The sequence below is a fragment of the Oryza brachyantha genome, chromosome 3, assembly GCF_000231095.2.
Source record: "Oryza brachyantha chromosome 3, ObraRS2, whole genome shotgun sequence".
In the NCBI taxonomy this organism is placed as follows: domain Eukaryota; kingdom Viridiplantae; phylum Streptophyta; class Magnoliopsida; order Poales; family Poaceae; genus Oryza; species Oryza brachyantha.
Window position 1 is genome coordinate 4,447,683 of NC_023165.2, and position 16,664 is coordinate 4,464,346.

At 40.3% G+C, this 16,664-nt stretch overlaps 2 protein-coding genes across 3 annotated transcripts; one reads left to right on the top strand and one right to left on the bottom strand.

Annotated features, from left to right (window-relative positions):
• Nucleotides 1–1,439: 1,439 nt before the first annotated feature.
• On the bottom strand, nucleotides 1,440–9,196 carry LOC102717605. Its single transcript, XM_040522832.1, is given in 15 exon segments — nucleotides 1,440–2,195; nucleotides 2,480–2,624; nucleotides 2,708–2,849; nucleotides 3,424–3,817; nucleotides 3,820–3,875; nucleotides 3,878–4,071; nucleotides 5,259–5,418; nucleotides 5,561–5,660; nucleotides 5,746–5,832; nucleotides 5,960–6,137; nucleotides 7,727–7,802; nucleotides 7,925–7,958; nucleotides 8,061–8,185; nucleotides 8,282–8,495; nucleotides 8,827–9,196. Coding segments are annotated over 15 exon segments (2,559 nt in total). The 5' UTR covers nucleotides 9,133–9,196; the 3' UTR covers nucleotides 1,440–1,847.
• A 102-nt stretch (nucleotides 9,197–9,298) lies between these two features.
• Nucleotides 9,299–13,715, top strand: LOC102717885 (protein CLT2, chloroplastic-like). Of its 2 annotated transcripts, XM_006651075.3 has the most exons (10): nucleotides 9,299–9,713; nucleotides 10,396–10,541; nucleotides 10,662–10,699; nucleotides 11,022–11,137; nucleotides 11,368–11,467; nucleotides 11,542–11,577; nucleotides 11,770–11,820; nucleotides 12,001–12,124; nucleotides 12,684–12,809; nucleotides 13,083–13,715. In XM_006651075.3, the coding sequence occupies exons 1-10, from the start codon at nucleotides 9,331–9,333 to the stop codon at nucleotides 13,238–13,240; spliced, it is 1,278 nt and encodes a 425-aa protein (XP_006651138.1). In that variant the 5' UTR covers nucleotides 9,299–9,330; the 3' UTR covers nucleotides 13,241–13,715. The 2 variants fall into 2 exon arrangements, with proteins under 2 accessions (XP_006651138.1, XP_015690773.1); XM_015835287.2 differs by lacking the exons at nucleotides 12,684–12,809; nucleotides 13,083–13,715 and having other exon boundaries at nucleotides 11,542–11,600; nucleotides 12,001–12,118.
• The last annotated feature ends 2,949 nt before the right edge of the window (nucleotides 13,716–16,664 follow it).

Consider the following 16,664-nt stretch of genomic DNA (forward strand, 5'->3'; position numbering starts at 1 on the left):
AGAGGAAGAGAAAGAGGAAGAAGGCGACGGACTGAGGAAACGAGCGTGCTGTGGGCCGGAAAGCGAGCAAAATGCGACCCATGTAAAATTGGGCCGAAAGATTTGGCGAGTGTTAGGCCCGTATAATCTGTTCGGAACGGGGTCGGGGGTTGTATTTATGGGCTAGGATGGGATTAGGGCCTATGTGTGTACTGCAATTTTTACAGAAATTTATTTTTCAGCGAATAGAGTTTTATTCGCAAACCATTTTTTGTTTGCAGATATGCCACCCCCATCATATAATGCAGATAAACTCAGGCCTATCTTCTGTGACCATGGGAAAAATTAGATGCAGATGTTAGTGAGTGTGTCCAGGGTTCGCGTTACCGTGGTTACCGCCGCGCCCTCCGTCGAGGCACGGCTTCGGTAAGCCACGGTAACCGAGTTTAAATTTAAGAAGAATTTAAAAAATTTGAGTAAATTTAATAAAAAAAATATGTTGTATATGTTGATATATAGTGCAGTTTTGTCAAAGAAATTAATGAAAAAATATATTCCCGGCGTAATTAAAAATCATAAACGAGTATTTCGGGAAAGAAAATTAAAAATATACCCTATTGCAAGTAATATTTTATAGGAAGATGGTCAAGAATATATTGTGTTGTGTCATTATTAATTTACACTAGACACTTGGTTACATAATGATGAAATACGAATATACAACGATGGATATATGAAAAAATATATAGAGAAAAATTATACGTGCATCTTAGTACATACATAATAGTTTTATTTGTAATAATGAGTAGTAGGTATAGTTGTGACGCAGCAATCAAAATGAAGTTGTCGTTACTTGTTATTGGAGTGAATTATTTGGTGAAGGGTGATATGCTGGTGTATGTTTATATGTTGTAATATCAAGAATTTAGAAAATGTCATGTGAAATTTTCTTGTTTTCCCTATAACATGTCCTATTGTCATATATATAGTCACAAAATATTTTCCTATTTTTCATGTATTTTTTTAGATATTTTAAAGTTTTTTTTGCATTTGATATCCCATCCGCGGTTTCCTCGCGGTAACCGCGGTTTTGGCTTAAAAAGCCGCGCGGTAAGCCGCGATAACCGCTGTTCTCATGTGTTGTTGCAGTAAGTAGTTACCGCGGTTTTCGCGGCTTACCGTGCGGTAACCGCGGCAAACCGCGCGGTAAGCTGCGAAAACCGCACGAGTTTAAATTCAAATTTTTTGGATTCAAATTCATCACGGTTTTTACGGTTATTGTGCGGGATCCGCGGAAGCGCGGTACCACGGTTTTAGCGGCTTGCGTGGTAAGAGGAACCCTGAGTGTGTCAGCCTATAGCATACAGTTACGAATGTGGATCTCTTTTGTCGGACAGCTAAATTACACAACCTTGTACATTGTAATGGAAAACTGCCAGCGCACTGCATAGCATCACCTGAACAAAGACGCAACACTGTACACTCTTGAAAACCACACAAGTATGATACATATAAAAGCCACTCAGTGGTACAACTGAAAACCACACAAGTATGATACATATAAAAGCCACTCAGTGGTACAACAAATGCTCAAAACCAAACAATGCTAGTTTTGTACAATATACAGGTATGACCGTATGAATATGATACAAGTCCAGAAACAAACTGAAACGCACTGTTTCGTCAGATGATCTGTACAACCTATACAATACTATACATTCATCATGGAGTGACACCACAAAATGCATGGTTCAAACTGTCATGACTATAATACGCAACACAAAATGATCACACATGGAGGGCAAAGAATCACATGCTTCCTGAATTACGGTACAATTCAGGTTAATAAGTTCAGTAAAGAGAGCGAGTCACACCTCCCTGCTGGTTTCAGAGTCCTCTGAGGAAGGCGGTGAGCTCAGCCTAATTCTTTCGATCAGTACTGGCCCGGCTTCCACTTTCCTTTTGCTATCCCTGCAATCCTGAGACCTGAAGCAGCAGGATAGATGGTCGTTAACGATACCAGCAACCTGCATGAAGGAGTAGATTGTCGTAGGGCCAACGCACTGGAACCCTCGTCGCATCATAGCCTTGCTTACGGCCTCAGATTTGGGCGTCTTGATAGGTACTTGGCGAGCATAGTGGAAGCTGCTTTTAACGGGCCTGTGGTTCACAAAGCTCCAACAGTAGTTGCTGAACGTTCCGAAATCCTGGATCACCTACAGATATGACATATTACTATCAGGCTACATATATGCTAAATTATGCATCAGTTTACGACAGTTTTGTTACAAGGAAACATAACGTGCTCCAGATAGTCTCGGTGCTGTAATTGTGCTGCTTGATGAGTAGCAACTGAGAATATCACTCATTCATTATCAAGTATGAATAATTGGAGAAACAGAATTAATGGGAACAGTAAGCTGGAGATGTTCATTATTTTATACGAGTATTTGATTTATTGCATGCAAACAGCTGAATATAGCAGGTACGATCCTCTTACCTTATGCATATGCTTGGCATTTGTTACGACAGCACGTATCTTTTGCTCTGAAAGCAGCATGTTTCCATTTGATTTCGACAGCAAGTTTATCTTCTTGTCCGTGAATTCAGACACAGATGCATAGTTGAAACCATCAAACATCTCCCTGAAGAAAAACGCAGAAGTTCAGTACAGATTTCACATTTCAGCACTCCCTTTTAGACATGCCATCGGTTCTGAAAGGCAAACCTGAATTCCTCCCTCTTGTTCAAAATAGTAGGCCAGGTGAGTTCAGCTAAGGCTTGTGATAAGGTCAGCAGCTCGAACAGTTTCTGGTCATCATAAACTGGAACCCCCCATTCTTCATCATGGAAAGCAACGTAGCGGGGTTCTGAAGAAATGAAGTACCACGAAGAGCATTAGTATTGCAGATATATATTAGCATGAAAATCTAAAGAGTAATTTTACAGTCCTTGAGAAGGTACCAAATTTTTAGTGTAAAATTTGGTACCTCACAGTATCTAGGTACCACTGAAATTTTGTTACCTCATGGTACCTTCTCAAGGACCGTAAAATTACTCAAATCTAAATATCTTGAGATGTGTAAGCATCGAATTTGTGTGGTTCATGGATAACAGCTCTAGAGCTAGATCACAAGATATCTGGTAGTATTTCACAGATTCAGTTCAAAAAGGTTTCCAATACCAGTGTTTCGTTGTGAAATCGACCACGGATAAATCAAAATCGCCTGAAATTCAGTTATCAGCAACTCTGTACATTTTTTTTTGAAGCTAGTAACTCTGTACATTTATTCGATCAAAATGAAGAAGACATAAACTCCCAAGTCCCAACACATTTTCTTGCCCATAGAATATAGCATGAAAAATACTTTTACACAACGTTGAATCGTACCAGAAGAGAGAAACGAGAGTGCAGAGTAAGCAAAAAGAAAAAAAAAAACTCACCGGAGTTGGCAGTGATCCACGAACACCTCGTCTGCCCCAGCTCCGGGCTGGCAAGAGACGGCGGTGGACTCAAACGCCTCAATGACGAGACGGTCCGATCACACCTGCCCTGCTTCTCTACCTCTTTAAGCCTCGCCTTCGGCTCGGCCGGCGCTTTGGTTCGTACCACCTTACCCATGGAGGTCGTGGCTACCTTGGAAGAAGCGCCGGAGAAGGACGTCCGGGCACGGCGGACCTCCGGCGATGGGCTCGCCGGGGAGTCGGGCCTTAGGCCTGGCATTCTCGAAGGCAAGCGCTTGAGCTTTGCAACCGCAGCGATCGTCTACTCGAGAGCGGCCAGTAATAAGGCTTTTGAAACGGTTGTGGAAGGACGGAATGCCCCTAGCCGCAAGAACCTGAGAGCTCTGACGTCCCGAAGGCTCTGGCAGGAGCAGAGGCGTCATTTTGGTGCTCCGGCGATGGCGTCGGCCGCGTCGGGCTGGACGTCGCGGTCGGCGGCGGGTGCAACGGCCTCGGCACGACGAGGGGGCGGGATTAGGGATTTATTCGGTGCCTTGGCTCCAACGCCTCGTGCCGTTACGCACAAGCGATTGCCACACATGCACTTCGGCAGGGCGAATGACAAGGCTGAACACCAAGAAGAGAGACCTTTGGCCGGGCGGAACCAGAAAAGTTTAAAGTAAAGCTAAGTTAACGTAGTATTAACTATTTTTAAATTATATATGGTAATTTTATATGATGTTAAAGGAATTATGGAACTAGGCGCTCCAGCCATATCTGCCCTAGGCCTAGTTCCACCACTGGCCATATACACAGCAAGTCTGCAAGTGCAAGAGGATGTAAATGTAACCATTTCTATTGATTTAAATATTATACCATAATATAAATATTTATAACATTATTAACACTATTCATAGTAATAGTCCCATCCATCACTCTTTATTTCAAAATTCTTTCTATTTTATTATCACATATGACATATCATTTCACCCTCATTAATTCCTTATTTATGAATTATGAATGGGTATCGTAGTTTTTTTTCCCTTAACCTTAATCCATGTTAAACATCCGCTAATATTTTGAAGAGGATGTACAGTATCTCACTTCTGCCATTTCCTTGGAAGTAGGCACTGCGTTAACAGTACACCAGTATCGAGGTTTTTCAGAAGAAACTCCACGACATCATTATGTTCTATCAAGAGGATCGCCAATTGACACAGGACTGTTCTGTATGGGGATGGATCCAAGTTCAGAATTGGAATCAAGTTAATACGGGTAGTTTGGAAGAACTGGTGGTGAGACCTTGAGCTGAAACGCAATGGTGGATGGTATTTTGGCCATTACCAATCCATGTATGGTACACAGTAGTTGAGACTCTGACTGCCAGTGGTAGAAATCTGGGAGGTCAAAGTGCAGGCAGCAATGGTATTCCACGAGTATAGCTGGAGGTGTTCAACTGTTCATCATAACCTGAAGAACGCTGATTCCACCGTCATGTATTGAGGCCCGCATGTGGTATCTCTCTCGAAGTGTGCCCCCTTCATGCAAAAGGTAGATGATTTTAGCGCTCTTCACCCCTTCAACTATTCACCCTCTCCGCCTCTACCATGGGTGAACTTCGAGGAAAAAAATCACCTGAAAAGAAAAGCCATGATGATATCAGTTAATGCCAGACAATTCAGAACCAGCAATGTGAGTATTGGGTGTGATTCTGGAAAATACTCCGAGAAAAAAAAAAGGTGGATACACTAAAAGTACTTCCAAAAAAGAGCATGCCTTCCAGATATTCAAAGCATAGATTGTAGTCGTCTCCTAGTAGGCCTGCAGCAATTACTCAGCTGTGCACACTATGTTCTTTCCTTTCAGAGAAGTATACTGCATCCTGAAAACGGAGTGGCTCATTTCCCCAAGAGGTCCATCCAGAAACCAACTCTCTGGCAAAAAGCTCAATGCACCTTGCAGGTTTAGGACCTGGTATATACTGTGAAAGTAATTCTTTTACAGGTTAAGGGATGATCATATATGATATTTCCAAACATAAAGAAAGCCATATTGCGTAGTAACAGAATAGAATCTTCATTGCAAAAGTAGTAAATTATAAAAAGCCTGGGTACAGACAAACTAGAGCCAAGGATACTCTGGAGGGGAGGTTTCCTTGAGTGAGCACCCGGTACACTCATAATTACTCTTCTTTCTTCCAAAAATTTGAATTTTGAACCTCGTGCATCTTCTTTGTTCTGCAAGAAGGAACCAAGAGAACAATTTATCAGTTTCAGAACTCAGCTTGTGGATTGAAGGCTATAATCTAGAAGAAAAACTCACAAGATTTATGTAGCCAACAAGGAGGCACTCATAAGGCCTATGATGGAGCAAGTCTAGATCACCAATCAGTGATCCATCCTGTTTCACCTATGGTTTACTGAGACTTTCAGAACCACATCGAACAAAACTAAGGATGCCATTAAAATCTACCAAGTGCATCAGTAAAAAGTACTGTCCAATGGTAGAATATGGCAGGTGAGTATTAGGTGCAAACCTTCAGCCAATAGAACACGGTGTGCTCTTTCACTCCCCAAGAAGGAAATAGTTCCTCCTCGACAAACTTCCACAGCTTCTCTCGATTTGTAATCCACAAAACTACAAGAGCTCCAGCTGAATGGGCAAGTTCTTGCACTGGAAGGTACAAGAAATGTCTGTTGGGAAGTGTAGGGTACCTAGTGAATAAATTGTTGAGTTAATGAAATGCCTAGGTGACAAATATTTAAAGTGGCTTCAAACTGAAGGGAGGAAAATAATAACGCACAAAAGAGTAATTTTTAATCTACAAATATTTAATTTCCATGGGATTACTCACAGAAATATATACTCAATTCAGAGTTTACTGCCGGGGTAATATCTATATCTATGTCTATATTAATTCGGCACTTCCTAGAAGCTGCCACGTTAACCATAAAGATCTGATCATCGATTACATAGATGATATTATATTAACCGTACATTATACAATCTAATCTAATTTTCATGTTGTGGGCCTATTTTAAAGCCCATTCAATCTGTTTCTCACCGTATTTTTTTTTTGTTGTTTTTTCGCCAGTGCGTACACTTTGGTCGCTGCAGACATTCTCAATCGGTAGTGGTTTTAATTCCATCGACATTAATTGACTGCAGGATGTTGATCCATCTACATTAACTTGGCAGCTAACTTTCTAGCATGGACTAGAATGTTACAGAGTATCTACATTTTCTCCCCAAAGTACTGATTTCTCTACAATAGACAGCTGGACTCAGCGCTCCACCTGTGTCCAGCTCGCCTTGCCACCGCCGGTGATTCTACATACAATTGGTATTGGATTGTAGATACAATTTTGTAATCACCAATTTTGATTTTTTTTTCTTTCAAACTAAACTAAACAAAAAATGTGTAAAAGAAATTTCAAACCAACGGAACTTAATAAAATAATAATATTATTTAATAATAATAATAATAATATCAGTAAAAATTGATCTAGCCATTAACTAAGTGGATCAGATTGTCACAACAATAGATTGTATTGAGAATTCAAGTTAAATAAAATATAGAATGGGAGTGTAAGATCTCGAATTAATGATGATGAAGCTGTATCCATATTGGACTCTTAATTTATCTTAGTAACTTAATTATCAAAATCAGAATTAATGGTTAGCAAAAAAATCAAGAAAGTGGGTTCTTCTCTACTCTAAGCCATTATAATTAGCACAGATTGAAATTTCAATATTTATTGTATCAATCATAATCACCCATGCAACGTACCGGTTGGCGACTAATGAGCATAATGTCTTGCAGCCAGTGAATCATAGATTTATAATTATCCATGTAGTCCGTAAGACATCATAATGTGCATTGCATTCCTATGAAAAATCTTCAAGAACTTAGGCATAATATACCCTAGGGTCTGCAAATTAAACTTTTGGGAACAGTACTAAAAAGGACCACACGTCCTAGATATCACATATGCTAATATTTGTGCATGGCTGAAGATCAACTAAAGGGAACAAGTGCACCTACAGTTTTAGTGGGTGAACACAATAACAAGAATAAACCAGACATATTTTTAATTTCAAGTATGTCAAAGGTTAAAGAAAGTGGTATCTGAGACTACCATGTAAATATTGTAATGTCATCCATCATAACGTGAGCCAAAGCTTAAGTGATAAGGCCCATCTAAAAACATGTTTTGCTTGCTTTGAGGAGAAAAGAGAAAATTTATGAGAAAATGCCTCACTACACAAACAAATCAAACCCAAAAGGTAGTTGTGAACTTACACTACTTTCTGACGAACACATCCATTCTCCCAAGGTGGGTCAACAACTATAAGATTGTAACCTTGATCATAATTATCTGGAGAAAATGAGCAACATCGTAAGATTAAGGAGCCAAGTGCATCGGCTGATAAAATGACCACAAGCACAGGAATATGTAAACACATACTAAGTTGTTGTTTGTGCCATGTTACTGCATACCATGAATTAGGCCACCGACATGTTTGAGGTCGGACTAACATATCATCAAGACCATGCAAAAATATTTTGAGAGTAAGGACAAATATTATGTTTCTGTGAAAAAATAACTGTACTGCAGAAAATAATATTTGCTAACCATCAGGAAACAACTTTGTCTTGGTAAAATGTAACATCTATCCTGGAATTCTCCTTCTGCATCATCATTTTCTTCGACACTGATTATACTATTAAACAGTGGAGTGGATGTCCTGTGGCAGATACCTTAAACAAAGAGAAGGAGTAGTGCTGCATTCATTATACATTATGAAGATAAAAATACAACCATAAGAAATGACATCTTTAGTATGCTTTCTGTACCTTCCTCACTATCCTCATCAGAGGACTTATGAAAGCAAAGAGTCATCTCACAGAAAGGCGCTCGCCACGAGCTCCCAAGTTCAACAAAATTCTTCAAATTACATTCCACATCAAGCACACGCACATCTTCCTTTGTCATCCTTGGAAGGAACTCCAATAGATATTCAGCCTTAAGAAGTGATCTGTGTGCGCTCAATAGCAAAGGCCTTGCTTCCTAGCAAATGGAGTAAACATGAAATCCAAGCATTAATATCTGCAAAGCGCTGTTCAGTTTTCTTTCAAAATTTGTTCACTACATTTAGACGCAACGGACTTCCTACTGATTTATAGCTTACTGGTGGCAAAATTAACTTTCTCCGACCACATAGACTTCAATTTAAATATTATGGTTCTTTGTCAATAAAGCTCTTACCACTTTCCTGTCACAAATTAAAAAAAAAATCATTTTCTGGTCTTCAACGCCAAACTACTCCAAACACAAACTAATCCAAACAGTGTATCGCAATCCCCTTTCGTTGACAAACGGTGTATTGCATTTGCCTCACCTGGTGCCGAGCTTCTGCGATCCGCTCCACCTCGTTGAGTTCCCTGGGCTTCGGCTCCCGCTCCCGCTTGCGCTTGCGCTTCTTCCGTTTCGGAGATGTCTCCTCCGTTCGCTCAGTTTCCGCTTCGCCTCCCTGATGCGACGGGCCGAAGCATCGGGAGTAGTACGCTGAAGGGACGAGGCGGAAGCGCCGGTAGGACTCGTTGAGGATGCGGACAGGGTCGAGGAAAGCAGCGCCGGAGCCGGCGAGGCGGTAGATTCCGCTGTCCTCGAATGACCGGAGCTCGTCGGACTCGGAGATGCCCATCACCCGCGGCGGCGGCGGGGGCGGCGGAGGGTTTGGGAGTCGGAGCTTTTGGGCTGTGGGCTACACGAAGGTCAGGTGGGTTGGGTAATCCGGTGGGCCCCACCGGTCAGAGACTAGTGGACTTGGCCGTCGCCGTCCACAGAAGCGAAGCAGCAGAAACCAACGGACCCCCGCGAAATCTTCAAACCCACCAACGCCATGTCCATCTCGCTGCTCCTCTCCTCGCCGCCGCTGCCGCCGCCTCTCCTCCTCGGCCGTGGCACCCGACGGAGCGCGGCGTCCCTCCAGCTCCAAACCTCTCCCCCGTCTCCCCTCCGCGTGAGCCTCGCCGCCGCCCGTTGGGATGGTGGCAGGAGGTGGTGGCGCGTCGAGGCGCCGCAGGCCACGACGCGCGCGCGGGCGGCTGCCAGGGCTGGAATTTCGGGGGGAGGAGGCGATGGTGAGGGTGGGGATGGGACGGGGATCGCCGCGGCGGCGGCGGTTACGGTGGCGCTCGCGGTGATGAACCGGGTGCTGTACAAGCTGGCGCTCGTGCCCATGAGGAATTACCCGTTCTTCCTCGCCCAAGTCACCACCTTTGGGTAAAATTCTGAAGCTTCACATAATCACATTATACCGCAGCTCGCTCTTAGGATTGTGATCGCTTATGTGGTCTGTGAGGTGGACTATTTTAGTACTACGGTATAGTCTTCCACGCTCTTTGAGCTAAATCGAAATTTGATTATGTACACCATTTCTTTGCTTTTCGTCCAACTACAGGATGTTTATCATGTTTTTATATGGAAATATAATTGTGTTTATTTTACAACTCTTATTTCAAAAGGCATAATTGTGTCATTGTAAGTTCTATTAATGGCACTATCGCACTAGTATATATTTGATCACATCTAGTAGTAGATCATTACAGTCAGAGACCACCTTGATTACCGGTGTAAGAAATTTTCCCCTTGACTAACGTTATACTTCAGAACCATTAAGAGAACATGAATGCTTATTTCTTAACTACTGCCTCCATTTCATATGATAAGATGTTTTAATCTTATATAGATTCATCCATCAATCAATGAATATGTTTTATATATGTGTCCAAATTCATTAGCCAAAAAAAATCTTATAATATGGAACAGAGGTAATATTATGTTATAATAATAATAATAATAATACTATAAAGATCTTATAGTGGTATATGATTTCTTCACAGTAATTGTGTGGGTCAATTTCTACTAGAAATGAAGTACTCATGTACTTGTTTATTTTTTTCAGGTATGTTATAGTATATTTCTCTATTCTTTTTATAAGATATCATGCTGGTATTGTCAGTAAAGAAATGCTAGCACTTCCAAAATCACGCTTCATGTTAATTGGCTTACTAGAAGCATTAGGCGTTGCTTCAGGCATGGCTGCTGCAGGTGATTTTGCAATGCTATATTTAAAGTTGATTATTTAACTGCCACAATATTTGAAGTATGGTTTCCTCATATCATAACTAAACAGAGTTTTATATCAGTCTATTTTGCCTGTTCTCACAGCTATGTTGCCAGGGCCTTCTATCCCAGTGTTGTCTCAGGTACTAGGTTTTGGTATTGCTTTACAGTTCTAAAATTACGAAGCTATCATGCACCCCTACCATTTCCCTTAAGTCTGTACTTTTGTTAGTGTCAGATTTTAGATTTTCCCTAAAACAACATTCAAATAATCATGCTAGCTGCATTCATGGATTTAGCCGATGCGCATGCCATTTAGAACTTCATATTTGGTGATTTGATTGGCATTGGTTGTTTTTAGCTTGCAGTTATATTGTATAAGCTCTATGGATATATCCACGTCCATTGCTACTTCCTATGTGATCTTTTTGCAAATACTTTAAAATCCTTGTCATCCTTTTGCAGTCTTTTCTAGTTTGGCAGCTTATCTTATCTGTCCTCATTTTGGGAAGGAAATACAGAGCAAATCAAATATTTGGGTGCTTGCTTGTCACAATAGGGGTAATTCTAGCAGTGACAAGGTGTGTACTGGAACAGTTATCAGGCCAGTTTTTTTCTATAACTATCTCATTATCTGTACTCCATAGCTTCATAGCTGAACAATTAATGGAAAAACATTGAAAGGGGTAAATTTTTCTTGTAACATGAAAATGTAATATATTGAGAGTATGTTGATCTCATGGCATTTGTATTGGCATGTTGATTGTCTTTTGAGTATTTCTTGGCTGTGTTTTTTTGTTTATGAAAACAGTGGAGCAAACAGTGGTCCACTTCTATCTGATGTCAAGTTGCTCTGGCCAGCAGTGTTGATGGCTTCGTCTGCATGCCATGCTGGTGCATCTATAATCAAGGTGGAATGTACTAACCTGTGTACTAGCAAAGAAACTTTCAGTTATCTTAACTCTTTTATTTTATTCTATGGCAGGAATTTGTTTTTATCGATGGTGCAAAACGTCTTGAGGTTCGTAATAATTCTATTAGCAGGTAGTCAGCACAGTAGTTGCTGCTTTGATTTTTTTTTTAATGAAATGTAGGGAGCAATACCAAGTGATAAAAATAAGGGCGGGGAAATGCACGTGAAAATAACATTTTATTATAAAATCCTAGTTTGTTTGTCTTACTTCAAGCTGTTGGTTCTTTGGTTTTTACACAGGGACAGCGACCTGACATATTTGTGGTCAACTCCTTTGGGTCAGGTTTTCAGGTAAGATAAATACTTATCTTTTTTTTGCTCATTGTGAGTTTAATGATCAGTAATGAGACCAGGAGCAATACTCACCTTACAATTCTATGAAGCTTTGTATTGTATTATTCTTCACTTATCAATCCATAATTTATTTTCTCCCGTTTGTTTACTTCAAATATGATATCTTGGACTACACAGGCTCTGTTTGTTTTCCTACTCCTTCCGTTTCTGTCTAACTTAAAAGGCATCCCGTTGACTGAGCTTCCTGCATACATAAACCGTGGTGCAGCGTGCTTTCTGAATATTGGAGGTAATCTGAAGGGTGAGTGTTTCTGCATGCAGTACCTTCAGATTGTAGATAAGTTGAGCTTTATCACCTCAAATATGTAATGTTGTGAAGAAGTATTTTCCCGAAATCTTCCATTGTAAGTGCTGTTCACTTTTTTTTTTTTTTGCTTGGCGAAACCAGTCAGTTATGCATTGGTCCCAGGCTATGCAAAGCACTTTCTAGTTATTGAAATTTCGGAATTGTTTATGGTCCCAATATCTGTCACTTTGACTGTTGATTAGTGCCCTGTCCATCTTTAAAGACTGGCCACCTTGGAAACCTTTTGCTGCATGTGAAAAGATAGTTAACTGCATAAAAATAACGTTGTTGGATTTGTCTTGCAAAGTTACTTTCACAATATATCGTTTTTATCATTTTGCTATTACATTAATGTAAATGACCATCTAAAATATTTTATTAGATATGGTAAGAAGTCGAAAACAGTTAATACTTATGGACAGGCAGAATAACAGGATCCGTGATGAGACACATTTGCTGTAGCCCCTATTCTGTAAAAATGTTGCAATCATGTACTGATAGTTTGAGTTTTCAGATTGCCATGGAGCTCCTTTGCTGCCACTGCTCTTCATAGCTGTGAACATGGCCTTCAACATTTCTGTTCTAAATCTGGTGAAGATGTCTACTGCACTGGTTGCTTCGCTCACAGCAACTTTAGCAGGTATAGTAACAGTCTGCATTTTTTTAGGGAAAGAATGCTGGGTTAAAATCAACAGCTTAAGTCTAGGGTATTATTGGCTTCAACTAGGTGTGTTTGGAAAATTGAAACATCTATGGTCCGTGCAAATCATTCTGTAGGTTTTTGCAGTTGCGCTAATGCAGATATGATTCACATGCGTGCAAACACACAACTAGGGAGCTTCCTACGAGTAGATACGATTCGGTTTGATCGGTCTTGTTCATTTCTAACTTTTAAATTTCTACTTGCCTGCAGTACCTCTTTCCATATATGTCTTGTCCCTACCTCTGCCATATATTCCTGGTGGGACAAATTTAAGCACATCGTTTTTGGCTGGTGCCTCCATCTTAGTGGTTGGGTTACTTATATACAATCTTCCTCAAAAATCAGCTGATCGAATGAAGACAGACTAATCTATACCAAGTATAAGGATGACAGGATTTGATGTTCCTGAATATAAATACTGTAATTCCGTTTCATTTACCAACAGCAAAATTTTGTGCAGAACTTCTCAAAGAGTGCCGCGCTACTGCGATTCTGCAGGCTATCCTGTGATACTTTCAATCAGATAGGGCCTAGTTTCACGAACTAAGGAACTCTGCCTTCGTTTTTGTCTTTTGTTTTGTGACACAACTACGTTTGACCTTTCATGGTACAGTGTGTATACGGAGTACCCTGTTTTTTGTAGTTGCTTCTTGTTTTGTCTTTGGCAGGAGTTGTACAGTGTGTCTGATAGGTCTGTGCTATTTCTATGACTGGGTCAAGCCAGGGGAAGTTTCATAGTCCTAATCTAACGAGTGCCCTGACTTCTCGCTTGGGGCAGGTACAATAGCAGGCTATAAGAGCAGGTACAATAGCAGGCTATAAGCTAGTTATAAGCATATTTTAAAAAGATAAGAGGGGAGAGAGAAGAGAGGTGAGCTACTAATTTGTAGTTAGCTGCACACGGACTCCAAGACAAAATGTGTGTATGACATGTGAGACTATGTATTGATGTTTTATAGGTAACTATTGTATGAGTTGGCTATTTAATTGGCTATAGTAAAATTAGAGTTAGCAGTTGGCTATACTATTGAACTTGCTCTAAGCCAACTGTAAGCATATTTTAAAGAGATAAGAGGGGAGAGAGAAGAGAGGTGGGCTACTAGTTTGTAGCCAGCTGCACACGGGCCGAGACAAAATATGTGTATGATATATGAGACCATGTATTGATGTTTGGTAGGTAATTATTATATGAATTGACTATAGATGAATTAGAGCTAGTAGTTTGCTATACTATTGAACTTGCTCTTATACTTATGCTATAAGCCAAAATTTGAATTGAAAAACTTAAATTTAGAGTTAATTTTGTGGTTTTTTATTGTAGTTTATTTTTCAGCCTTTGCTTTTACTTTTAGATCGCTAAGAGCACACATATAAAAGTTTTATCTATAAATTATTTTTTTAATTGCTAATAACCCGTTTCGCTTATGCTTAATTTCCGCAAAACAATGAGACCGCATCCTTTGGCTGATTTGTTAAAACTTGTGTTAAATGGACGAGTTTGTCCAGAAAATCTGATATTTTGAGATGGAAATCCCAGCAGTATCTCGTTTTGCTTTCAATGAAAAACAGGGTCGCATGACCTTTGATCTCAAATAAACGTTCAGCCTTTCATAGATTTTGCTCTTGTTCGCATATACTTTCAAGTAAGTCACCAATTACTCCCTCTCTCCTTAAATGTTTAGAGCTGTTGATTTTTTATACACGTTTGACTATTTTTTATTTAAAAATTTTACATAATTATTAATTATTTTTATATCATTTTCTTTATTGTTAAATATACCTTTATGCATATATAGCTTTACATATTTTTTTAAAAAAATGAATAAGACGAATAGTCAAATGTGCATAAAAAAGTCAACGGTATCAAACATTTAGAGATGGAGTATTTTTTTTCTAGCTAGGATAGGATTTAGCGAAACTATTATATTGGGTATGACATATACTAGCTCTTACCCTGTTTATACTTTTTGAGTTTTTTTCTAGAACAGACAAAGTTATTTTTTTTAATAAAACTAGTAGTTTGGGAACTGCTTCTGTTATCAACTTTTATCCTAATCTAACAAGATGTCTGTGCTGATTTCCCAGTAATTGTCTTTATCAGCGACGCTATGATCAATTCTAGGCCACATATTATGAAGTTTTCAAACATGAAAGCCACAGGTTATTATATATTTCCTCACTGGATTGCTTCTACTTTTGCACGTCAATTGCCAAGCTAGTTAGCCGCCAATGATTCTCCGAGCACATCATCAGCAAACGCAAACGGAAAGTTCTGGCTTATATTTTTGCACCAAAAATCGAAAGCCAAGCCAACTTCCTGAATCAAGTTCAGAGAACGTTGAAAAGACGGAGAGCTAGTTGCTTCGCCCATCGCCCAAGTGTGTCGTACTCTGGTTCTCTCCCCATCATCACCTGAACATTTTCAAGCGAGGCGACGAACGAATCAATCCAGCGAGGAGCTGCAGCCGTCGCAGTTACGTTGAAAGGAACAGTAGCTACGCAGAAACACTGCAACATGCCAAATTACCAGGCGCACAGAAGGCGCACACAACGCATGGTTTTTCCTTGGCAGGAAAGCCCAAGAGTTCCAGCAAGAAACCTCTTCACGACAACAGAACTGTTCGTATCGCTGATCCGCTGATTGGATATTTTTTTTAAGGGCGAAGTGCAACAGCGGTTTCTAAACTTGTGTGCATATGTCATCTAGGTTTTTGAACTCTTAAAATATATTTTTGGGTCTCCGAACGTGTCCAGGGGTGTTATATAAATCCAAACGGGCTCTAACCCGCTCCATCCGCTGATGTGGCATGCCACGGTGGCGCATACCAGAAGGGAGAGAAAAGAATAAGGAGGAGAGATACTGACATGTGGGATTCATATGACCCTACAAACACGTAGGCACCGCCGTGGCATGTCACATCAGCGGGTCAAAGTCCGTTTGGACCTATATGACACCCCTGGACAAGTTCGGGGACCCAAAAATGCATTTTGAGAGTTCAGGGACCTAGATGACACATGCACATAAGTTTAGAGATCACTGGTACACTTCACTCTTTTTTTTTATTATATCTTGATTGTCTTGGACTGCACTGGACAGTTCTGCCACGAGGAAAATGCACCATCCATGTTGATTGCTGCCAAATACTCCGTCGTGAGCACCATGCGGAGCATAGAACACTTCTCGCATTGCATCATTTGCTTTTCTGACAAAAGACGTGCCATGCCGATACATGATGTGTTATATCGATCTGGTTAATTGCTTGTCAGCGAACGCCACTGATCACCACCAGCTCAGTGGTTGAAGTCTATCTGCAGCTCTATCGCAAACGTAAACTGACGTGTGATTATCTATAGCCATAATACAGCATTGTTGTATATTCCAAAAGGAAAAAAAAATAAAAAGAGGGAGATGAGGCTTGAGCTCATGAACAGCACGTTGCCAAGTCTCTGCAAGACTGCAACCAACCCACCCGGGGAAGCTTGAAGAGTTGACGACGTTGTTGTAAAAGATGATGATGATGTATACACCAAATCAACAAACAATCCACTAGGCTCATGATTGGTACTCCACAGACCAGGCCATCATCGGTTCATCACACACACGAAGCAAAACATGCACGCACGTTTTAAAGTTTCCGCAAAAGCAAAAAATGTCCTTGCACCCCCACACGCACAAACACATGCATATGATTGCTGCTACCTCCGTTTCTTAATATAAGATGTTTGACCTTTTTAGTTGCAACGTTTGACCATTCGTCATATTTAAAAATTTAGTATAAATATAAAAAATGA